The 26456-nt window shown below is 31.4% G+C and overlaps 1 protein-coding gene and 1 non-coding gene across 18 annotated transcripts in view; one reads left to right on the top strand and one right to left on the bottom strand.

Annotated features, from left to right (window-relative positions):
• Positions 1-1326: 1326 nt before the first annotated feature.
• Positions 1327-26456, bottom strand: part of LOC656174 (ankyrin-2) — a 133235-nt gene continuing 108105 nt past the window's right edge. For 7 of the 17 annotated variants that reach the window (XM_015978439.2, XM_015978438.2, XM_015978437.2 and 4 more), the window contains 5 exons: positions 12967-13233; positions 11481-12671; positions 5453-5473; positions 2072-2147; positions 1327-2018 (listed from right to left, as the gene is read on the bottom strand). In XM_015978439.2, the coding sequence (XP_015833925.1) occupies positions 1889-2018; positions 2072-2147; positions 5453-5473; positions 11481-12671; positions 12967-13233 (1685 nt within the window). In that variant the 3' untranslated portion in view covers positions 1327-1888. The other 10 variants (XM_064359898.1, XR_010336337.1, XM_064359904.1 and 7 more) reach the window with 10 other exon arrangements.
• Positions 21177-21283, top strand: Mir3868 (microRNA mir-3868). Its single transcript, NR_038722.1, has one exon. It is a non-coding gene; the product is annotated as a microRNA mir-3868 (primary transcript).

The raw sequence follows: 26456 nt of genomic DNA on the forward strand, positions 1-26456 counted from the left end.
GAAGTTCGATTTGTTTACACTTATTTTAATTTTATTTTGTTTGTTGCTATTAAGTGTCTTTTTCCATTTTCTAACACACACAACCGATTTTGAGCTTTCAGTTGTACAAACTTATCAAATGTTATTCGAATCAGCAATTTCCACATTGTCAACATTTCGCCAAAATTCAATACGAATCTTAATAGCATTTACATTGTGCGGTTTTTTGATTATTTCAACACTTATCAAAAGCGAGCTCATTGATTCCTTTACGACAAGTACAATCAAGTGTCCCATCAGCAGTTTACAAGATATTGTTGAAAAGCATTTACAGTGTTACATCAGTAACGAAATAAAAGAGTTTTATAATCAACTCGATAATATTGACAGTTCTTACACTTCAAACTGTTCAGAATTGGAGGAAAATACTGACATGGTAAATCAATTCGTATTAGCACTAATCATGATATATGAGAAAAATATAACATTTGTTACTGACTCACTTAAATTTGGATACATTTCTTATCTGACCGCAACTGAAGAATTTTCACTGCATCTTATCAAACCACAAATAAAATCTGATTTTTTGTATGCATATTTCACGAAAGGTTATCCTTTGTGTGACAGTTTTAACAAAGTGTTGCAAAGAATGAATTCTGCTGGCTTAATTCAGTTTCTTAGAGATAGGGAAATAAAAACAATGGAGCTTTTAGCTGTCCATACAGAACAACTAATTACGAAAGATATTACTTTTGAGAGAATATTATTTGCATTTTATGTGTGGTTACTAGGAATTATTATTAGTATTATAACTTTTTTTATTGAGATTGTTAGAGTGAAGCTTAAGCAATTTCTAATTGCTATTATTAGTATTAATTACTAGGTAAGTCACTTTTGTTTTTTCTATTCTGCTGCTGTTTCAAAGCTATAAAAACGACACCGTCGCAATTTACCGAATTATTTTTTAAAATAAGATTGATAAAATTGTAAAATAGTTATTAATTTATTATTAGATCCCTCATTGAAACTATAAATTACATCAGCTATTATTTTTTTGAAGTGCATAAATAATTTATAACAGCTAATTTTGAGAGAAAATGCGACGTTGGCGTTTTTGTTGTTTTGAAACAGCTAATACATACTCCTAAGGTAAATTTTGTTAAAAGGAAGGTTAAAATAAAAATGAGAAAATGGCACTTTTCAGTTTTAATTAGTCTTTTATTACAGACAGTTAATTCAGTGTATATCTCCATACAGAGTGACCTTTTTATAAAAATAAATTTATCTTTTATTTAAGGGTTTTGGGTTTTAGTCCTGTACTTTAAAGGGGAGAAAAAATCGGTTAAATAAATACACACCACGTTTATTTTTCAAATAAATATAATTAATGATGAAGCAACCATTTCTACACGATGTATTTTATTCCAGACAAGCTTAATTATTTATATTAAATATATTAAAATCTATTTGTATAATGATAAAATCTCACAAGTAATCAACTGGCGGAAATGCTTAGTACCATAAGATAAAACAGCTCTGCTAGAAGTAACGAAACAAGTGTTCAGTAAAATTTTTGCTCGAAACAAACTGACTGTTTCAAGTAAAAATTCCAAGAATCTAGGCACTAGTCAAAGGCTAAAATAATTACATAACTGGAATTCAACTGCTCTTAAAACTACTTAAAGCAGAAATGCGTAATATATTACGAAACTTTAGTTTAGAACACTTTTTTCGCAAGTTTAACTCCTAATTATAATTATTACAACTCACAACGCTAAAAATTGGTCATTTCAACTGGAATTCTTTACACAATAAAATAAAATATCAGTGGATAAAATAATACCTGTGGAAATTTAAAAATGTCAATTTAAGTATCAATAAAATACCTAATTACTACTCCAAAGAGCGCTCAATGAGGATTCCTTTCCTCAGACATGAACTGGTCTAAGACGTTTTGCATGGATTGGCGCATTTCTTCCTCACTCCTACCTCCAGGTGAGGTCACAGTTTGAGACACGGTCCTGATGGTTCGAGTGATCCTAAAGTTGTTAAAAAATATTAAATGAAGTGAAATTAAGACAAGAAAACTCACTTTGCTCCAGTTGTTGGATCGATTTCTTCTGTTATGGTTTCGGTGTATTGGGGTTGGTCTTGTTGGTATAAATCTTCTACGGCAAGTGATAAAATCGAGATAAATCATCATTTCAATTAATGGTTTCGTTTGTTTGGTACGCAATTTATGGATTACGAAAATATCACTTATTATTTTGGGGGCAAAATAGTGTGACATACAGGGTGAGTCAACAATAAACCAGCTGACGAAGTATTTCCCATAAAATTTATTCTGGGTATAATTTTATTAAATATTCAAAATCGAGAGAAGAAAATCTACTTATTAGAGAAGATCTAAAGGAAAGTAAATTTGAAGAAGAAAGAATCTAGTGACAATTTTGAGTGGAACATGTAACAGAACCTAGAGAACAATTTGGAAAAATGAAACAAAATCTCAAAAATAATTTTGAGAAATATTGTAAGTAACATTTCGAAAAGAATCAAGAGAATAGTGTAAAAATAGTTTCAAAGAAGAATACCTATAGAGAATTTATATAGTGAACATTTTAAGTAGAATCGAAAGGAAAATCTGGAGAAGAATTAGGAAAAGAATCAAAGAAGAATCTAGAAAGAGTGTAGAAAGTAATTCGAAAGAAGAATTCAGAGAAAAATCCAGAAATAAATAAATCCAAATTAGGAAATCATGCGTAGACTCTAAAGGGAATATTTGAAGAGGAATTTAGACATTTACAAGAATTAGAAGAATGTAGTTTTTTTTTTCAAGAAATTCCAAAATTCTAGTTCAACCGTTGGCTTTTATTCTGGCGATACTTGATTCAAAATTAGTTTAGAGAAATATCTTAAGAAACATTTCTAGGAGAATCGAGAAAAGAGAGAGAAAAAAAATCCATATTCTATAAACCAATCTTCACAAAAATGTATAGAAAAATTTAGAAAAGAATGAAAGAAGAATTGAATGAATAATGTAGTAAATAATTTCAATAGAGAAAAATCTACACATAAAAAAATCTAACTAGAATCCTATGGAACAAAGGAACATCAGAAGATTGTGAAAAAGATGGAAGAATCTAGGGAAGAGTGAAGAAAATATTTCGAAAAAAGAATCCAGAAAAAAATCAAGAGGCAAATAATGTAGAGAAGATTCTGAGTAAACTTAAGAGGAGGTCTACACAGAAAATTCTATATTCGGTCCACTTTTATAAGAACCACTGTGGTGCAAATAGCGTACCCTTAGCATTAACTTTTATGAGTTGTCATGGTAACAGCTTAGTCATTTGCACCATAATGGTTTTTATCAAAGTAAACCGAAGATAAGTAAAATCTTCAGAAAAATCTGCTAGAGAATTTGGAAAAGAATAAAAAAAGAATAGAGAGAATAGTGTAGTAAATAGATTCAAAAAAAATATAGAGAAAAATCTAAATGAAGAAGACTAACTAGAATCTTAAGCAAAAGAATTTGAAAAAGAATGAAAGATGTATCCAAACATAAATCAAGAGATAAATCAATCCACATAGAGAAGAATTTAAGTATACTCTAAAAGGAGAATCTAAAGAAGAATTTAGAATATAGAAGAATTTGACGAATTTAGCCTTTATTTAACAAGAAATTCCAAAATTCTAGTTCAAATATTGCCCTTTTTCTGGCGATACAGAGAAATTTCCAGAGAAAAATTTTCACAAAAATGTACAGAAAAATTTGGAAAAAAATCAAAGGCAAACAAATCTAGGGAGGAGTGTAGAAAGAAAATAATTCCAAAAAGAACCTAGACCAAAATAAAAAACAGATAAATACATACAGAGAAAATCCTGAGTAGACTATAAAGGAAATTCTCGAGAAGAATTTAGGTTGATTCAACATGAAATTCCAAAATTCTAATTCTGGCGATACTTGACCAAAAATTAATTTAAAGAAATATCCTAGGAAATATTTCTAAAAGAATCGAGAAAAGAGTGAGAATAATTAGAAAATAATCAAAGAATTGAGAGAGTAGTGTAGTAAATGATTTTAAAGAAGAAAATACAGAAAAATCTACACTGAGAAGAATCAAATTATAATCTTAAGAAAAATCAGAAGATTGTGAAAAGAAAGGATCAAGGGAAGGGTGAAGAAAATAATTCGAAGGAAGTTGCCAGAGAAAAATCAAGAGGCAAATAAATCCACATAGCGAAAGAAGATTTTGAGTAAACCTCAAGGGGAATCTACACAGAAGATTCTAAGTAGAATCTTACGAAAAATACGAACAAGAATTTGGAAAAGAATCTAAGAAGAATCCAGAGAAAAATCAAGAGGCAAATAAATCCACATAGAGAAAGAAGATTCTGAGTAAACTTTAAGGGGAATCTACACCGAAGATTCTAAGTAAAATCTTATGAAAAATCTGTAGAAGAATTTGGAAAAGAATCAAAAAAGAAACGAGAGAATAGTGTAGTAATGGCGTCAAAGAAGAATAAAGAGAAAAATCTACATAGAGAAGACTTTAAGTAGAATTCTTAAGGAAAGTCTGGAGAAGAATTTTGAAAAGAACCACAGAAGAATCCAAACATAAATCAAGAGATAAATCAATCCAAATAGAGAAAATTTGAAGTAGACTCTAAAAAGATCTGGAAAAATTAAATGAACTTAGCCTTGACTCCACAAGGAATTCCAAAATTCTAGTTGAAACATTGCCTTTTTTTCTGGCGACACTTGACTCGATAATAATTTAGAATGTTACGTAAGAAACATTTTTAGAAAAATCTAGAAGATTTTTCTAGAGAAAAATTTTCACAAAAGAGTACAGAAAAATTTATAAAAGAATCTTGGACAAACAAATCTAGGGAAGAGTGTAGAAAATAATCTTAAAAAAGAACCTAGACAAAAGTTAAAAGATTACGTGTACAAAGGGAATTCTCGATAAAAATTTAGATTTGTTTCAACAGGAAATTTCAAAATTCTGGTTTAAACATTGCCTTTTTTCTGACGCTCTTTGACTCACCCTGTACCCAACACGTTAGGAACAGTAGTTAAATAGGTATTTTATTAAACTGGAGTGTTAATAAAATAGACCTTAACCCATAAATTGTTATGTAAAATTATCGTATTATGTGTAAATATCACAGTCATGCTGAGTCTGTACGAAAAGAACTAAAACAGGGTAAAAGCGCAGTTTATCAAGCTTTAAAGCTGCAAGCGAGTAAAAAAAGTAAATAAGTATTGATAAGCGATGAAACTTTTCGAGCAGTTCTTTGCATACAGATATTGAAATGTTAAATGCAAGCAAGTCTGTAAGTGTCAAGTAATAACAATCATGCCTCATTTTAATACGCATCGACCAATTAATAGTTGAAATAGTTCCAAACAAACACTAATCTGGAAATTTTGCAGAGTCTAATTAGGAAGATTTTTGTAAAATAAACTTACCTAAGAAACGCGTGTTTCTAACTGAAAAAATTCGAATCGAATTTATTATATTTTCGAGAAATGATGGAATGATTCGAGACACCACTTCGTATGTAATAATGAATATGAATATAAGTGTAACTGCAGTGTATCGATGGTAGAAAAAATGCAATTTTTGCATACCGTGAGTCAGTCAGTACTGTGCGAGCAGTGCCAACACGATCATGCTGGTTGCCAATGCAACAACCGACCACACAAGAGGGGAAAGAACATGCCAGGTCTCTAAGGAATTTTTTGATGCTAGGTAATAACACAAAGTTAATGAAGTTGCATTATTGAAACCATCGAAATTAACATTAAACAAAACAAAAAAAAAACGCTCGACAAATGAGGCTCAACTCAAGGTAGTTATTGGTTTAGGTGTTAGAGTAAGTTGTAAGAGTTAATGTTAATTTTAATGGTTAGACAGTAAACAAAAGACATTTATTATTGTAAGAAGTTATGCAAACAAATGCTAATCATGCAACAAGTGCAATACGTCTATTATTTGGACACAAAGTGCTCCTTGGGCGACATTGCATTAATTCACATGTTGTTAATAAAACGATAAATGTTAAACATGCTTCCGTATCAAATAATTTTCTAATTTATAAATTTGCAATTTAAATATACAGTATGTCTTGCGAGGAAGTGCAAATATTTTAACCACAATTAAGGATTAAAAAAAGTATGTTTTTTCTAATAAAGGTTGTTTGTGGAATTATTAGCCACCAAAAGTTATCTTTATTTCTAAAATTTGAAAGACCACTCAGTGTAGAATTTTTTTGGATTTTTTTTGTAAAATGGGTCTATCGTTTTCGAGTAGTTTCAGCACAATATCACAGTGATAGAAAATGGTTTATAGAAAAAGATCTATAGCCAAAATATTTGCACTTTCAGGTGAGACACCTTGTATTTAAATTTTAGCTTTGTACACCCATATTTTTTTTTAATGAAACAATCTAAATATCTCAATGTTTTTGAAATCTTTGTTTAAATGTTCCTACAACTATTAGCGAACTCCTAATTGAGCAATGTTTATTTATTTTTTCATCCTTTTCTATTTTCATTAGCAACTTGTCATTTGTTTAAAACAAAAAAATTATTTGATTGCAATTTAAAACAGATGTTGGAACTACCATGCCTTCAATTAAATTTGTCACCAAAGTGATTTGTGGCTTTAAAATTAAGTTGGTAACACTTATTATGATAACAAAACGATTATATAATTGTAGACCGTTTTGTCATGATATGATTGTCTTCAGATTCCATTTCAAATCTTTAGAAAAAATACCAAAACTATTAAATTTTCGGGGTCAAAAAGGTTACAAATTTAGACTTTCTGTTTCTGTTATGATTGGATTCTAATGACGAATTTAGTACCGACCTATATATCAAGTAAAAGAAAAAAGGAATGCCAACGGACCTCAAGTTGGTAACCAATTTACAATAGTATTAATTTTGCAACCTGGACTATCAAATTCAAAAATATCAATAATTTTATACACAATTACTATCACTCACTTCTGATAAACAAACTTACTAGTTTAACTAGAAGGAAGGCCAATAACTCAGTGTTCCTAATAGATTTTTATCAAAATAATATGTCCCGTGTAAAAATTAAAAAAAATTGCAAATTTTATCTAGACATTAGTAAGTCTTAGGTCTAGTTTCTGGTAATATACTTAAAGGAAAGATAAATTTAAACCCCAGTTAAAACATAGCGACACCTATAAAATAAACATTGTTTTATTATTAAATGCGCTTTAACATTTTTGGTAAGGCTTTTATTGTTTTATTTATTTACTTATGTGGTCTTCACTGGTTAAGTGATTTCCTTTTGCAACTTGTAGTTATAATTGTAATGAGAAATGAGTTGGGTTATACATGTTACGATTTATTAAGTATGCATAATTTTTTGTTTTTTACAGTGGTTTTGTTGTGTGCAGAAGCATTTGGAATTTGCTTTAAATACAGGGTGTATCAGAGATAAGTGTCTTAATTTTAACATAACATAAAACATCTTTTCTATTTGTAATATTTCAATAAAAAATTCGCATATTTACTTAAAATATGGAAAAAGATAACATACTGAAACGTGTACCCGCCTATGGGTACAAAAATAAAAGAGCCGAACTATTTTCGTTGTGATAGAAACGGACAATTTAAACAATATAAAACAACAATAAAGATTGTTGCTATGAATATAAAACTGATCATTAAACATTGAGCGGCTAGTGTGAACAAAAGAAAAGAGGAAATAAAGGAAAATAATAATTAAGAATTTTGGAAAATGTTATACATAAAAGTTGTTGTATTTAATGAGTTTTATTACGTGGTGAAATTAACACAGGTATTTCTGATACACCCTGTATAAATCACATCTTCACCAAAAATTAATTTACTGCCACTTTTCTCATTGCATGTGGATATCAAAAATAAAAGAAGTTACGTTAAAAATGGTGGAGGCGCCGGGCAAAAAAATTTGGTATAATTTTGGAAACACTGTAAGTGTCTAGATGTCACACCAACGACAAGAGCGATAGTGTTATTCCAACATTTATTGTTTATTCATGTTTCATTTGTTGTATTTGATGAGTTTTATTACGTAGTAAAATTAACACAGGTATTTCTGATACACCCTTTAGAGCTTTATAGGTTTAAATAAGGACGCTTTGTTTGTATAAACAAAGTTGAAGCAAAATCAGATCAATTGAATGATAATAAACGTCAAAGTGTCAACTGCTATTCATTTAAAAGTTTCGTTAAGAAGCGACTAAAATATAACACTGCAAGAAAACACTTTTATTCTTCGACAATGTCAAAATTTACGGTTTTTCTCCTGTATAAGAAAGTTTTGACTGAACTATTTGGCATTTCTCAATATGAAACGTCAAATTATTTTTAACAGATTTAAAGCAATTTTAAGCCTTGTTGAGTCAAATTTGAAGAATAAAATGTTGTATTCAACTCGTTTTCGTAAAAGTCGATTCAGTTATTTCACCTCGTGGACGTTATCACTGGACGTTTAAAAATCCACTCCTGAAATAAAGCATCCGATTTACACTCAAACACGTTAAATAAATAACTATTATTATCGAAGCTTAATTTTTAACTATAGTCGATTTTTTTTATAATCAACTGTCAAAGAGCCGTCAGGTTGGCATTATCACAAATAGTATTTTTTTTCAATTAAGGTTGGTGTAATTTTTTACCTGGCAAATGGAATTTCCAAATTTTTCAAGTTGTCTCCAATTTAAAACACGTACAACAACACATTTAGTTTTTTAGACCACCTTTAGGCTTACCAATTAGCGATTAACACTAACGTCTAATTTTCAAAAATGTCAAATCTGGTGTTCAAAATGTCAAAACCAGTCTACAGCCAGTTTCAAAAGTGGTTGGACATGAACTTTTAAGGTGAGATAGTCTGGTCTTAATCAAAATTTTGACACTGACAGTTCATTATTTAAAAAAAATGAACTATGGTTAAAAAGTGGAGAATAGTAATATTCGTTGTCTGAATGCCTCTCATTAGTTCTATAAAATAGGATTTCTGATTTTACATGAAAAAATCGCAGGCGAAGGACACCTTGAATTTTTGAATCAGTTTAATTTTCGATATTACCAAATGAAGACCTCGATAAAATAAATTCGATTTTTTATTCCTCCAAAAATACATCTAACTTAAAAAATTCCAAAAGTCAAATTAGAAAAACGATCAAACGCAAAATTAAAAATTAACAAAATAAGTAAGACACTATAGAAATAATTGCCACTTTTAATGTGTTACTCGTGGCCGACGAAAATGACATTTCGCTTCACTCATGTGGCCGTTTCACTGGACATGAAATTTTGATTCAGGTCAGAAGGCCTTGAAGCCTCTACAGGGCAGTATAACGGAATAAAACCGTAAAATTCGAAAAATTCCACCATTACTTAGTTACTGTTAAATAATATACATTTGAGGGGCATTGTTGTGACTGTTCAGCTCTTGACACTTTTCAGGCACTTTTCTTAATTTCTCGGTCTGAGTTGTTTTTTTTTTTCGTTGTTTCTTGTAATTATGTTTTTCCTTACATTTTATTCAATGGTTAAACGTAAGTGCTTCGCCTGCAGTAACCCGAATAAATCTTTATTTAAAATCTCAACCAACTATGAAGATTGTAATAAATGTGTAATTAACTTTCTTTGCACAATACTGTGGTATTCTTATAGTTAGGTTATTACTTAGTAGAAACAACAATATACGAGGAGTTTAAATATAAACTGGAATTTGTTTATAGCTTTTTAATGAAACAAAATTTTAACAAAACCTTTTAAACTACTTTTCCACAAACTCTTCCTCTGCATCTGTGCACATACGCCATTTCTTTGATAGTTTCACAAAACCTTCTTTACAGCAATTTTTTAGCCAAGTACGTAAGTACGGCATATGCGCAAAATTTTGAAGCTCATCGTCATTGGGGAATATAAAACTCTACCTGGTGTCCCAGTGCCTCTTTGTAAAATCACAAGATGACAGATCAGGACTATAAGGGGGATATGGAGGAATCTTTCAGTGTACGTTTTCCAGAATCTTTGCCGTCAAAGGGGCAGTTTGCGGTAGGGCGTTTTCTTGCAACAAAATAACACTTCTTGCTGAAAGATTCTATCTTTTTGATCAAAATGAAGACTTAATTTCTAGATTAAAAGTAGTAAAGAGCATTCATTTGGACGTTTGGTTTCCAAAAAATCCCTGTATTTAACCCCATAGGTGTTCCAAAATAAAGAAATCATGTTTTTTCTATCTGAAACCACAACTTTGATTTATCGGCTTTAGAAAAATATGGGTAGTCACTTTTTTGAATTGGATTAGATTTATTTGAATTCTGGAGTAAAATGACAAATTCAAGTTTTATTGTACGTAATAATGAATTGAAAAAGTTCCTTTTGAAGTGTTTAAGTCCACTGAGAACATAAGAACCTCGGTAGAACCTCTTATACATAACTGGCAATGCACTAAGCCAAAAAACTTCAACAAAAAAGATATGAAACTACCAAAGGAATGGTGTATGTGCATGGAGGTAGAGGAAGAATACGTGAAAAAGTTGTTTGAAATTAAAATTCCAGTTTATATTTGAACTCCCTAGGTATTTTTTAATGTATTTTTTCTTTTAATCAAAGGCTTAACAGATTACGTAAACTACTAAACTTTGCGTAAATCATTTTCACAGCAAATTACTGACTACTTATGTCTTTTTTTCTGTTTTACTCATTGCAGTAAGTGTTGTACGTACTTAGTATTTACTCTTCCAAATCTTAGGCGTATTACATCAGTCACTGGAAAAGCTCATTATTATAGCGTCTCGGAGTGTGATTCTACGTACTCTTTATCGTAATGGGATTCAATTAGACATTTCCAAAAGAACAAATTTAACTTCCATCGCTGAAAAACTTCTTTGGAAGCTATTTCGACTCACCATCTTGGTCTTAACGCATATATGAGCAAATTATTTAATTTTTTTAACAGATAACATTTAGTATGACGGCGAAATGACAACGCTTGGCAGCTAAAATTTTAAACTCAAACGACGGTAGAGGTCGTGATCTGCCGTGAATTGGAAATGTCAAACAGAATCAATTTCAACAATGGAAACTAGGCTCAGTGGAACGGCCAAATGAGTGAAGCGAAATGTCATTTTCGTCGGCCACGGTGTTACTTGGCCGCCCCTTTTTGCACCCAGCAAGCAGGTCTTCAACAATAATTATCAATTTGTATGCTGCTAACTTGAAGTTAGTCAACAGAGAGTCAAAATTAGAGATACAAATCTGTTACCAACTTGGCAAAATAAATAAAGTTGCCAACTTAATTTCAATACACAGTCCACTTCACAAGAACCAACGGCTAATAATTCAGTATCTCTAAAACAGTGCAAATATCTCATGTTGGAGCATTAGTCGCAATAAACACAAGCCTAACTCTAACCTAGAAGAGCAAGAGCAAGCTTTTGACAAAAGACCAACATACCTGTCTCACTCTCACTCAATTCGGCGCCTTCTTCATGCAGCGCCACATCCGAACCGCTCGAACTCCCCACAGTCTTCTTCAAAATGCCTTTCAAAGGCGGACTCCTCGGACTATCTTCGTCCGAGTCCGAATCAAGCGTGCTACTCTTCGTCGAAATCTTCGACCCTGGCGAAACGACCGTCGTTTCGACGACTTGCGTCGGCGAAATAATCGTACGTTCGACGAAAGTCGTTGTCTCAGGCGACGTTATTCTCGTCGTTTCGGTTCGCAAAATCGGTATCTTACTCTTTGGAGACACCTCATAGCGTTCGGTGATCTCAGTCGGCGAGAGCGACTCAGTGTGAAGCACCGGAATCTTACTCTTTGTTTTTTCTACAACCGGCTCAGTGGTAGTGATGCGAGTGGGGGTGGTTTTGACGATGGGGTCACTGGTGATGTCGTCACTGTCGTCCCAGTTCACTTCCTGGGCCAGTTTGACGAACTCTTTAAGGGGGTCTTTCGAGTGTTTTTTAATCGTTTTGACTTTGCCGCCCTTAATCGGGATTTTGCTCAGCAAATCGTCATCGGTTGGCGACACTGACTCGCGCCCATTCAGCGAAAATAGCAAGTCTATATCTTTCTCTTTTTCGACTTTTCGTGGCTTCGCCACCGGGATTGCACTATTGTTTCTGTTCGATTTATCGAACTCTTCTGAAAAAGTTACGAATTTATTTGACTCGTCATGGTCTTTGACTGGTGTTGGAGGACTACTTATTTCGTTTTCAAGGAATCTGAACGCTTCCTGAGCGTTTGAAATCGAGTCGTCTTTCAAACTGTCCAAATTATCTAACGAATCTTCCGTCGCATTTTTACAATCGTCCAACAAACTGTCGGTTTTTTCGGTTAGTTCGTTGACCACGCATTCAGCCTTTTTAATAACGTCGTCCACTTCGCTTTCTACCACATTTTTCAAGTCGCTTTTCTTCTGATTTTTCAAATTAATGCTATCAAGGTTGATTTTACGCGAAATGTGGTCGTCTTTGCGACTCGGAATGATAATATCGTCCTCTGGTAAGAAATCGTTACGTTCCTGGTGCAAAAAAGTCAAAGTATCACTGACGTTCTTTTTAAGAACGGCGATTGGATCGACGAAATCGTCGCATTGATTCGTTGTTTTCAAAGGTGTGGAAGTTATGATTTCTTCGTTGACTCCTTTCGAAATAATTAAACATAGTACAATCTACGAGAAACTGAAGGCTATTTATTGGCTAGAGTTAAATGTGAATGCAAATTAAACAAAAGTGTGCTAATACAGTCTAAGCTAACCCCAGTGCAGAACGAGAGAAGCGAAATATTAAAATGGGCATGACTACGTGTTATTGTGACACGATAACGTATTAGACAACTCCTACACTTATTATGCGCCCAAATAAATTTCTGGAAATTTAGTTGGGCTTAAAACACAAAACATAATTTTAAAAAGCGGACGATTTGATGAGTGTGTTACCTTGGGTGAAGTTGGCTTCCTTGTCGAAGTGGAATTCGGCAGGGCTTGGAGGAGGTGTGTTTGCGTTTGTGTCGACTTTTAGTTTGGGAGTGGTTTGGAGGTTTGTTAGTTGGTGGGTTATTTCTTCGAGGACTTCGTGATTGGCGTTGGGTGAAGTGGTTCTGTTGTCGAGTTGATTTTCGGGTTTGTGGTCTTTTTTCATTGAGAGGTGGTCGCTGGTTGTGTCGGTGAGGTCTTTGTCGGTCGAATTCTGATTGTGAAAATCATCTGCAAGAGAAAAGAAAAATTAATACAAAGGAACGAAATTTGCGGGTTTTGTTTAAGTATCTATCACATTGCCGGTGATAATTCGTAAATTTTTTGTTTACAATTTATTATGTTGCTGATATCGACTGATAAAGACAAAAAAATTCTAACATGAATGGGTAAAATCTGCACCTGTTCAAATCCTAATTTCGAAAGAAAATACAATACTAGCAACTACATTTTAGGCACAAACTTTTAAGTCAAGTGATAACTGGTGGAGGCGCCAGGTTTTCAATTGTCAGAAAATCGTGTGTTAATTTTAACAAGTAACAGAGCTCAACAAATAAAACATTTTTTCTATTAGTAATTTATCAATAAAACTTTTATCTCAAATGTTGCTTAAGATTACTCAATTTTCGAATTACTTAGTGAATTTTTGGTTTATTTGTGACGCTATTTTGCTGATTATTCCTAGTTCTAGCCGAAAAATGTGCTAAAGACTTCAGCGATCGAAAAAACTTCCAGCAAATGCATGACATTTACAGTGCGTTGTTTGATTTTTTCGTGAGTTTTTTTTATCGTGGACGAAGTTTTTGAGATTAATTAGTTTTTTGGTAGGGGACGTAGTAAGAGGTTTGAAAAAGAGATAAACACTTTCATTTTTGATTGATTTTTTTATTCCATTTTTTCAAAATATTGCTAGAAACTTGTTCGTTCGAGCTCTTGGAAAAGGCAGATAACACCATTTCAACACTAATATTTGGTGTTTTTTTTTTAACAAAATTTTGCAAAATAACATGTTTTTCGAGCTAATTCAACTTATATTTTTGAATATTGTTGTATATTCGGTTCGAAACGAAAATTATTAAACATGTGACAAAACAATGTTTTTTCTGACCAAATTTACTGAATTTACATACATTTTTAGTAAAATTTGCACAAAATCTGCATTTATTATTTTTAACGTTGTCTAAAACTGTTTAATTTTGTTTAACTTTTTGGGGTAAATTTTCTGTTTATTTATAGTGAAATTTTGTTAATCAATTGGAGTTTCAGCTGAAAAATATGCTAAAAAAATGTACAAGTACATATTATGATAGTCAGAATCTGATTAAAAACTTTAGCGTTTTTAAATGTTCTCCAATAAAAAAAATCATACAGCTAGGAATTAATTAATTTTTGACTAAGAGTGGATTTTACAATCGTCAGATAAACCCCGGATAAGTTATTTCTAGTATAATTACTATGCTTACAACTGTTACAACAATGTATTTTTCAAAATTTATCCCCAGGATAAAGTTATCCTACGACTGTAAAATCCACCCTTAGTTTCTCAAATTAATTGCGTTCTTAACTGAGCAACGTAGTAGAAGATTTGAAACAGAAATAAATACTACAATTTCTGACCTAGTTTATTTTTTATTCAATTTTCACAAAATCTTATTATGAGACTTGTAGCTGTTTGAACGCTCAAAAGAGGCAAAAATAACAGCATTTCCACCGAATTCGATGAATTTTCGTATGGGAACGAAATTTTCGGGTTTTGTTTAAGTATCTATCACATTGGCGGTGATAATTCGTAAATTTTTTGTTTACAATTTATTATATTGCTGATATCGACTGATAAAGACAAAAAAATTCTAACATGAATGGATAAAATCTGCACCTGTTCAAATCCTAATTTCGAAAGAAAATACAATACTAGCAACTACACTTTAGACAACAATTTTTAAGTCAAGTGATAACTGGTGGAGGCGCCAGGTTTTAAATTGTCAGAAATACGTGTGTTAATTTTAACAGGTAACAGAGCTCAACAAATAAAACATTTTTTCTATTAGTAATTTATTAATAAAACTTTTATCTCAAATGTTCTTAAGATTATTCAATTTTCGAATTATTTAGTGAATTTTGGGTTTAATTGTGACGAAATTTAGCTAATAAGTTGCGGTCTTAGCTGAAGACTGTGCTGAAAAAGGTAAAATAAAATAAGTTTAAATCTGATCTGATAAAGAAGTTTAGCGTCTTTTTGTCCCGTTTAATTTTGACCAAAAAGTAACGATTTTTATTATTATTATATTATTACACATTTTTGCATTTATTATGTTTTGCGTTCATTTTAACCGAAAACGACGTTTTTCATACATGTTTTTCCGACGTACATACAGGGTGCATCATAAATACGTGTCTGAAATTTAACAGGTAACATAGCTCAACAAATAAAATATTCTTTTCTATTTATAATTTTTCAATAAAAAATCGCTAATTTACTTAAAATTTGGACAAGATAATATACTGAAACGTGTCCCCGCCTATGGGTACAAAAATAAAAGAGACGAACTATTTTCGTTGTGATAGAAACGGACAATTTAATCAATTTAAAACAATAATGAAAATTGTCGCTATGAATACAAACTGATGATTAAACAATGCGCGGCTCGTTTGCACAAAAGAAAGGAGGAAAACATTGAAAATTGTAAATAAGAATTTTGGAAAATGTTATATAGAAAAGTTATTGTATTTGATGAGTTTTATTACGTGGTAACATTAACACACGTATTTCTGATACACCCTGTATAAATCACATCTTTACCAAAAATTAATTTACTACCACTTTTCTCATTTCATGAGGATATTTAAAAATAAAAGAATAAGTTTAAGTTAAAAATGGTGGAGGCGCCGGGCAAAAAAAAAATTGTTATAATTTAAGTCAAAATTGACAACATAGTGAGGATATTTAAAAATAAAATAATTAGTTTTCCGCTACCAATTTAAAAAAATAATCAAGATAAAAATGGTGGAGGCGCCGGTCAAAAATCTCTAACAATTTTTAGATCAAAATTGTCAACACTGTAAGTGTTTAAATGTCACACCAACGAACAGTGCGATAGTGTTATTTTAACACTTATTTTTTTATTCATCTTCCACTTGTTAACATTATATTGCTCAAAAGCTGTAACTGTTTTATTTTGTAAATTTTGTCTAAACTCGTATCAAGAGAAAATTTTTTACACTGGGGAAGAAAACACTTTTATTATCAAAGTTTATTTCCCAATTAGAGACCAGAAAACTAGACTAGATGATTTCTAGTTCATTTCCCAATTAGAGACCAGAAAACTAGACTAGATGATTTTCATCTAGTCTAGTTTTCTGGTCTCTAATTAGGAAATAAACTTTGGTAATAAAAGTGTTTTCTTCCCCAGTGTAACACTGTAGTTGCATAATCAATTGGCAACATGTGAATTTCACAACTGACAGTTTTTACATTTATTGACAGAGGATTCAACTGAGAAGAGCGGCATATTTTTTTTATATGTAAACCAATTTCAGAGTTAACTATGAGAATTATTTCTTAATACTACTACTGATTATTATTTATTAGTATTAATTATATTATTTATACAATGTGTTTTTAAATGATTTTTATCTAGTTATCTTTGAGATTGGTTTACATGTAAAAAATATTGTGCCACTATGTTCAATTAAATTCTCTGTCAATAAATGTCAAACCTGTCAGTTGTAAAATTGACAAATTGTCAATTAATTAATTTTAAAAATTCCGTTAAAATGCAACTAAATTGTTACACTGTACAAGAGAACACTTTTATCGTCGAAACTTATTTCACAATTGGAGATTTAATAAATGGAGAGTAGTAATTTTCGACGTCTAAATTCCTGTCTTTAATTCTATAAAACAACATTTTTGATTTTACATGGGAAATTCACAGACTAGATGAGAATCATTTAAAAACACATTGTACTTTATACCACTGATCGAAAATAGGAACAACATTACGAAAATATCTTTTATTTTGAATTTCGAACTTCTTCATAGAACTAATGCAATTTCATTTCAATTTTGCTGACTTGGTTCAAATAAATGTGTAACGTGTTTTAAATAAAAACAACCGTTTGGTGTTTTTTTTTGGTGTTTAGTGTATGTTATTTCTTTTACAACACCAAGTGCTCTAAAGGGAAAGAGGATTAAATTAAATTCTAAAAAAATACTTCGCTACTTCTATTTCCCAACAAGTTATTTCATTATCAGGTATTACTAGGTTTCCATTTTTTCGTTACGCTATCAGCTTTATTGTTTTTTTTTAAATTTTGTAATGTTGTAGATTGATTATAATTTTGCTGATGTAACTGCTTCATAAAATTAAAGAAATAAAATAAAAACGATTTTTGAACAAGTTGGGTTTCCAAGATTATCACACGCAGTTACGTCATTTGTTAGATGTTCCAACAGATCACTTATTAAACATGTTACCTGCGAAAGTAGTAAGTGTTTTACTCCTTCTGACAAAAGTTTACACAACGAGAAATCAATTCGACTTAAATTTTGGACCCGTTGGTCCAAATGAGTGTGTTGACAAAATTATGGAACAATACTACATCGCACCTTGGATAATATTATTAATAGATACAGACATGCAGCTTCCATATCCTTGCATTTATCAAAAAACATCGCAAGAAAATTTTTCAAAAATTATTCAGCGGCCTGCCGACTTCTACATCATTACTCTGGCAAATCGATCACTTGAAAATATTTTTGACTTGCTCCAAGAATTCGAAATTTTTGACCCTAGAGCCCATTTCTTAATAATTCTAGCAGAGCCTTACAATCCTTACATTTTTCAAATCCTTGCCCAATATTTTATTTACAAAGTTGTTGTCATAACCCTTGACGATGATTTAATCACTTACGATCCCTTCATTTACGAAGATGTTAATGCAACTGGAATAGAGCCAACAGATTTGGGCAAATGCGCCACTTTTGATGTTTCAGTGAATATTTTTAATAAAACATTACCACTCTTGTGGAGAAATACGACAGTTTTGGCAACATACGTCACTCATTTTCCTTACATGTGGACATTGTCAAACAGGCCACCAAGTGGTCAATTTTACAAACTTTTTGAAGTCGTAGCCCAAAAAATGGAATTTAAAACGGCCTTCAACGCTATAGAGCAGACAACAAATAAACCTTATAATATCATGCTAAGTAATGTTTGATTTACGAATAAGTTTAAAAAGTTTTGATCAGATTTATTGCAGAGTAAAAAAAGCCACATTATGCTAAACTTCCGACATTTAGATGTCCACAGTTTTAGCAAATTTGATTTAATTGGAACTTATCTGCTGATTGATTACTACTGGGTTGTTCCCGGATGTAATAACATGGACATTGGGAAAATATTTCTTGGACTGTTTGATTTTTCTTCAAACGTATTTATTTTAATATGCTTTATCATATTAAGTATCATTTTGCATTTCCTGTCAGATAACAACGACTTTACATTGGCCGTCATGTTTAATTATCAAATACTATTGGAGTCTGTATCTTCAAAGTTAGTCAAAATTCAAAAATATTCGACTCGAGTCTTGACAACGTTTACGTTGTGTGCTTTTTTGATTATTTCAACTCTTATCAAGAGTAAATTGATCGATTTTTTTAGGACTCATACAACCGAATGTCCCATCAATACTTTAGAAGATATCATGAAAAATAATTTGAAATGTTACGTCCGTGCTCATATAAAGGAGTTGTATCGCTTTCATAATATTTACAGTCATTATGTGTTAAACTGTTTAGAACTTCAGGATAAGAGTGTCCTTGTCAATTATTTAGAAATTGGTAAACAAGTATCAATTGTTAAGGATTCAGTATTTGTCCTTGATACGCCAGACTATTTGTATTTAAATCATTACTTTCAAAAGTTTCTTGGATTTTCGGATTTTAACGTACCCGTGTTGCATTGTTTGAAACCAAAAATCAAATCCGAATTTTTGTTTGCGCATTTCACCAAAGGTTATCCGTTACGTGACAGGTTTGAGGAAATTATTCTAAGGATGTCTTCTATGGGATTCATGCAAAAAATAATGAACGTAAAGTACAGATACGGTAACACTACTCTTTCGCAAAATGAAATTCTTATTTCGAAAAACATTACATTTCACACAATCTCATTCTGTTTCTATATTTGGTTGATGGGAATTGTTGTAAGCACTGTTGCTTTTTTTATTGAAATTATAAGCGCAAAACAACAAACAAAATGAATACAATTATTGGCGATTATTTATGTAATATACAGGATGTCCGGTAAGTCGCGCACCTCATTGAAGGGGAGTAATTGGATAATCCCCCAGGGTACCAAAAAAAAATTCCACATGCTCTGTTTTTATATCAGAGCCTAAACAAATTATGGAAAAAGGCAACATTGCGCAAAGATACACGTGAAAACTAACATTAAAAATTATAATTAAAGTCTTGGATACCATTAAAAGGTGTTGAACATATTTAATTTCTAGTCTTTAAAACCATGGTTACGTCATTGTTGTTAGTCAGATTAGTTCGCGCATTATCGTTATTTTTAATTATGTTATTGAATGCAACTGAGCGGAGAACAGCTTTATTTATTGTAATGATATTTTAAACAATTTAAAGTACGAATAAACAATGCACTAAAAAATTATAACAAATGCTCAAAGGTTTGGCTTGCACCGTTTGTAATGTTTCTGGAGTGATCGTAGCACTAACGGCATGATTTCGGTTCACCAACTCCTCACGAGTTCTTCTAAAATTGCTTCTTCCGCAGTAACGGTTTTCGAACCTCTGGGCCGACCAAGTTCCCTTGGTAAAAGATCCAAACGACCAGTTGATCGCATTCCTTGGTCCAGTCAATGGAAATTCGAGTTTTCGTCTGGATCGGCATCCTGACGAGCGGCTTCACTTGCATTTCGAGTGAATTCATCAAACAGCAAACACAAGTCACAATATTCATAGTAGGAAAACATTTTAATCCTTCACTGACACTGTTTGAAACTGAGAAATTACCGCTGACAGACGAAACAAAAATTTTAATGACATTATAAGCAATCACCGTAACCATGGTTTCATCTGAACAACAATGGTTTGTGCCAAGTGTTGACAGATTTATTATCATTGTTGACTCAAAAATTTTGTTAACATTTCTTAAAGAATCTGGGAAGGTTTCTTCAGTTTTTATGTTACTACGTCCTTTTATGTAATGTCATTTATACCACAAATGAATTTGGATTCGAAGTGGTAGTGCAAACACCTTTATTTTTAGCAAACAATTTTTAATCTTTACTTCATCATATCTTCATCAATAAAAGACTTAGATTTTTTTAACATTTTTCTGGTTATCTAGGGCATCGGCCGATGATGTAGTGTCACGGCGGTGCGCGACTTTCCGGACATCCTGTACATGTTTCAAAATGTTGAGAAATCATTGACTTTATATTAAACTTATCACGTAAAGAATAAGAAAATACACAGCATTGAAGATTTCCCATTTATTTATTTATTTATTATAGGTAGTATTAATTATAGTAGGTAGTTACATGTGTAGATTAAACTGTCGTTCATTTAAAAATAAAAGGTTTGATAAAAAACTATGTTTTTGGGTCACTGGAGTCGTGGAAAAATAGTGTACTTGGGGTCGTTTGAAAAATAGTGTACAAAACTTGATGGAAAGTGTCTATCGTTTGCTCGTGAGCTCACTTTCCATACTCGTTTTGTAATATACCAATACAGGCTGGGTCATTTTTATTTATAAACACTGCGTTTAGCGTTTCTCCATGTTTTCAGGCCGTCCAAAAGTATGTTTTTAAAGAATTTTTAATTTGGTATTTTTCCAGCAAACCATTTCTTTATATTTAGAAACAGAAAAAAGTCGCTGAAGTTGAATGCATGTAGCATTTAAACATTTTTCTCATGAAAACTGTAAAGGTTATGTTATCTGGACGGAAGATCACTTTTTGCTTGGCCACTAGTTCGTAATTTCCATTAGATGAATTTATAATGTAATCAATTTCACTACTTTTTCATTTTATTGCTGTTTATCATTAACACTGAAAGAAAAATTGAAATAAAAACGATTTTCGAAAAACTGTTTTCAATTTATTGCAATTACTTCACTGTAAATAATTGAAACGAAACAGTAAACGGAATTAAAGTACCAGCACCAGTATGTATTTTGTATGCATTCTTTTTACAACAATTTATGCAACAAGAAATCAACTAAAGTTTAATTTTGATTCTGATGGTCCAAATAAATGTGTTAGTAAAATTATGGAACAATACTACATCGCACCTTGGACAATATTATTACTAGATACAGACTTGCAACTTCCATACCCTTGCATTTATCAAAAATCATCACAAGAAAACTTTACGATTATGACTGAACGACTTCCTAACATCTACATTATTACTCTGGAAAATCGGTCACTTGAAAATAGTTTTGACTTATTCGAAGAATTCGAAATTTTTGACCCTAGAGCCTATTTCTTGATAATTCTAACTGAGCCCTACAACCCCTATATTTTCGAAATTCTTGTTGATTACTATATTTCTAAAGTGGTCGTGCTGACACTTGAGGATGATTTAATCACTTATGACCCTTTCATTTACGAAGATGTTCGTGCAAATGGGATAGAACCAACAAATTTGGGCAAATGCGCCACTTTTGATGTCTCATCAGTAAATATTTTCAACAAAACATTACCATTTCTGTGGAGAAATACGACAGTATTGGTAACATTCGTTGACCATTTCCCCTACATAAATGAGGGATACGACAAGTGGAATCACTTATGGGAGGAAATCACCGGAAATTACACCACTTTCAACGCAAGTGGATTGTTTTATTTTATCTTTGAAATCGTAGCCGAAAAAATGCAGTTTGAGACAAATTTAAAAGCTGTAGAGTCTGCAAATAATTCGGCTGAGGATATGCTAAGTAATATTTAGAGGTAGAAATATTTTAAAACTTTACGACCAGATTTATTACAGCGTAATGAAAGACACGTGATGTTAAACTACCGATATTTTGACGTTTACAGTTCTAGAGAATTTGACTTGGTTGGAATACATTTGGCGTTTGATCAGCACTGGGTTGTTTCTCAATGTACTGAGAAGGACGTTTGGGAAATATTTTTAGGGAAGTTTGATTTGTTTAGTCTTATTTTAATTTTATTTTGTTTGTTGGTATTAAGTGTCTTTTTCCATTTTCTAACAGACTCAACCGATTTTGAGCTTTCAGTTGTACAAACTTATCAAATGTTATTCGAATCAGCAATTTCCATATTGACAACTTTTCGCCAAAATTCAATCCGAATGTTAACAGCGTTTACATTGTGCGGTTTTTTGATTATTTCAACACTCATCAAAAGCGAGCTCATTGATTCTTTTACGACAAATGCAGTCAAGTGTCCCATCAACAGCTTACAAGATATTGTTGAAAATAAATTAGATTGTTACATTAGTGACGAAATAATGGAGTTTTATGATCAATTCGATAATATTTACAGTGATTACACGTCGAACTGTTCAAAACTAGACGAAAATAATGACTTGGTAGAGCAAATCGTAATAGGAATAACCACGGCATTTGATAAAAACAGAACATTTGTTACTGACTCACTTAAATTTCGATACATTTCACATTTGACCGAAGTTGCAGCAGATAATAAGCTGTATCTTATTAAACCACACATTAAATCTGATTTTTTGTATGCATATTTTACAAAAGGTTATCCTCTGTGTAACAGTTTCAATAAAATCTTGCAAAGAATGAACTCTGGCGGCATAATTCAGTTTCATAGAAATCTGGAAGCAAAAACAATGGAGCTTTTAACTGTACGTCATAGAGAAAAATTAGTTTCGAGAGATATTACTTTTGAAAGAATATTATTTGCTTTCTATGCTTGGTTATTAGGAATCATTGTTAGCATTATAACTTTTTTCATCGAGATTGTAAAGGGTAAAATAATTTCTAACTAATTGCTATTATTAGGTATTAAAGTATAATTATTAGGTTAACAATAATAATATGTTATGCATAGAATTTAATTACATTTTGTTAAAAAGAAGATTAAAATGAAAATGTTACCGACTTTTTAGTTTTCATTTATTTTACACAGTGATAACTGTATATTGCAAAATACTGAGTTGCATTAAAAAAATGACTATGATCACTGTCACTTTTCTCATTACATGAGGATATTCTAAAATAAAAGAAATACTTTTTCATTATTTTTAAGTCAAGTTAAAAATGGTGGAGGCGCCGGGTAAAAATTTCTATAATAATTTTTAGATCAAAACACTGTGCGACTAAATGTCACGCTAATAAACAGTGCGACAGTGCTAACTAACTGCTATTATTATTAGGTATTGTAATACGTATCAATATGGTCTCCATAGAATTAAGTTACATTCGTTAAAAGGAAGAATAAAATAAAAATGTTACCCAGTTTTTTTTAGTTCTTTAGTGCAGATAAAGATTAATTACATACCTTTTAAAAAAAATTCGCTACAAGTAGGTGAAAATTAAATTAGTAATTCAATCAGCTTACAACCAGAGTTTTATTTATTGTACAAGAACTTTTTACAACAACAAATTCTGGCAAAAGTTACGTTATTTCTCCTTTTCTTGAGCATGTTAACAGTCGGTTTACAGAATGTGCAATTAAAATTTAATTTTGAATTCAACTAATTCTAATTAAAATTTCATTGCGATTAAGACGTTTTGTAACTGGCTACCCTAAATTTTTCTCTAGAAAAATTTCGCTAAATCTGGCTGAAAATCACCAAATTTGATCAAAATTGATGTTAATTTAGTTCGTTACATTCAAAAATACGCTTCTTATCCAAAAAGGAGTTCTGACTCCATTGAGTCTGCGCAGATTAAATTATACGTTCCAAAAATAAAGTGCGATCATTAGTAGGTACAAGCTTGTAACATTAAGAAATTAAAATTATTTGTCACATAATCAATTTTATTGTTTCCCCATTTTTATCAACTTGAACTTGGTGTTTTTCAGTAAGAGTAAAACTGTTATTAACTTATTGCGTCCTAGATTATTATTATTATGCATAGATATTTTGACTGTAAACAGCTGAAATGAGTACTTCTAAAAGTAGAAAACTTATATTTTTTGTAAACCAACATCAGCATGTATTTTGAAAATACAGTAAGTCTTTTCTCGCTTTCCATCGCTATTTATGCAACAAGACATCAACTTGATTTAAATTTGGACCCTGGTGGTTCAAATGAATGTGTTTATAAAATTATGGAACAATACTACACAGCACCTTGGACAATATTATTACTAGATACAGACATGCACTTTCCATACCCTTGTATTAACCTAAAAACATCGCAGGAAAATTTTACAAAAAATATTCAAAGATTTGCCGACTTATACATTATTACTCTAGAAAATCGATCCCTTGGAAAAATTCTTGACTTACTCGAAAAATTCGAAATTTTTGACTCCAGAGCCTATTACTTAATAATTTTGACTGAGCCTTACGACCCTCATATTTTCGAAATTCTTGTTCATTATTTTATTTATAAAGTGGTCGTTCTGACCCTTGAAGAAGATTTAATCACTTATGACCCGTTCATTTACGAAGATCTCTTTGCAAATGGGATACAGCCAACAGATTTGGGAAAATGCGACAACTTTAATTTCTCATCAGTGAATATTTTTAACAAAAGATTACCATTTTCGTGGAGAAATACGACTGTTGTGGCAACATTTGTCGAACATTTTCCCTACCTACATAAGGATTATCAGTCTGAATTCGACAATTTCTGGATCGAAAGCATGAATGGCTCCAAGTTAAGTGGATTGTTTTATTACATTTTTGAAATCGTAGCCGAAAATATACAATTTCGGACGAGTTTGCAGGCTGTAGCGTTCACAAATAATTCTGCTGAGGAGATGCTAAGTACTATCTACAGCAAGAAATATTTTAAAACTTTAGACCAGATTTATTACAGCTCAAAGAAAGACACGTAATGTTGAACTATCGACAATTTGACGTCTACAGTTCTACCAAATTTGACTTGGTTGGAATACATTTGGCGTTTGATCAGCACTGGGTTGTTTCCCAATGTACAGAAATGGATGTTTGGGAAATATTTTTAGGGAAGTTTGATTTGTTTACACTTATTTTAATTTTATTTTGTTTGTTGGTATTAAGTGTCTTTTTCCATTTTCTAACACACACAACTGATTTTGAGCTTTCAGTTGTACAAACTTATCAAATGTTATTCGAATCGGCAATTTCCACATTGACAACATTTCGCAAAAATTCAATACGAATCTTAATAGCATTTACATTGTGTGGTTTTCTGATTATTTCAACACTTACCAAAAGCGAGCTCATTGATTCTTTTACGACAAGTGCAGTCAAGTGTCCCATCAACAGTTTACAAGATATTGTTAAAAATAATTTAGAGTGTTACATCAGTGACGAAATAATGGAGTTTTATGATCAATTCGATAATATTTACAGTGATTACACGTCGAACTGTTCAAAACTGGACGAAAACAATGACTTGGTAGAGCAAATCGTAATAGGAATAACCACGGCATTTGATAAAAACAGAACATTTGTAACTGACTCACTTAAATTTCGATACATTTCACATTTGACCGAAGTTGCAGCAGATAATAAGCTGTATCTTATTAAACCACACATTAAATCTGATTTTTTGTATGCATATTTTACAAAAGGTTATCCTCTGTGTAACAGTTTTAATAAAATCTTGCAAAGAATGAACTCTGGCGGCATAATTCAGTTTCATAGAAATCTGTAAGCAAAAACAATGGAGCTTTTAACTGTACGTCATAGAGAAAAATTAGTTTCGAGAGATATTACTTTTGAAAGAATATTATTTGCTTTCTATGCTTGGTTATTAGGAATCATTGTTAGCATTATAGCTTTTTTCATCGAGATTATATTGAGTAAAATTAAACTATACTCAAACTAACTGCTATTATTAGGTATTAATTAATACTTATCAATATGTTCTTCATAGAATTATTATTACATTTTGTTAAAAGAAAGGTTAAAATAAAAATGTTACCCATTTTTTAGTTTTTAGTCATTTATTGCAGACAGTGATAACTGATGTATATTACAAAACACTGAGTTTCGCTATAAGTTGGTGAAAATTAGATTCAGCTTACAACCAGAGTTTCATTTACTGTATAAGAACTTGTGACGACAATAAATTTTAGCCGAAAGTAATGTTATTTCAGCCTTTCTTAAGCATTTTAAGCACATTTTAGAGGTAAAATCTCAGTTTTCCCCCTAGATTTCGCTACAAGAGCCCGAAAAATTACAAATTTCAATCAAAAATAATCTAATTTTCGCCTTTTTTACCTTAAACGTCGGTTTACAGAAAGCGAAATTAAAATCTAAT

Source organism: Tribolium castaneum, chromosome 1, assembly GCF_031307605.1.
Source record: "Tribolium castaneum strain GA2 chromosome 1, icTriCast1.1, whole genome shotgun sequence".
Lineage (NCBI taxonomy): Eukaryota > Metazoa > Arthropoda > Insecta > Coleoptera > Tenebrionidae > Tribolium > Tribolium castaneum.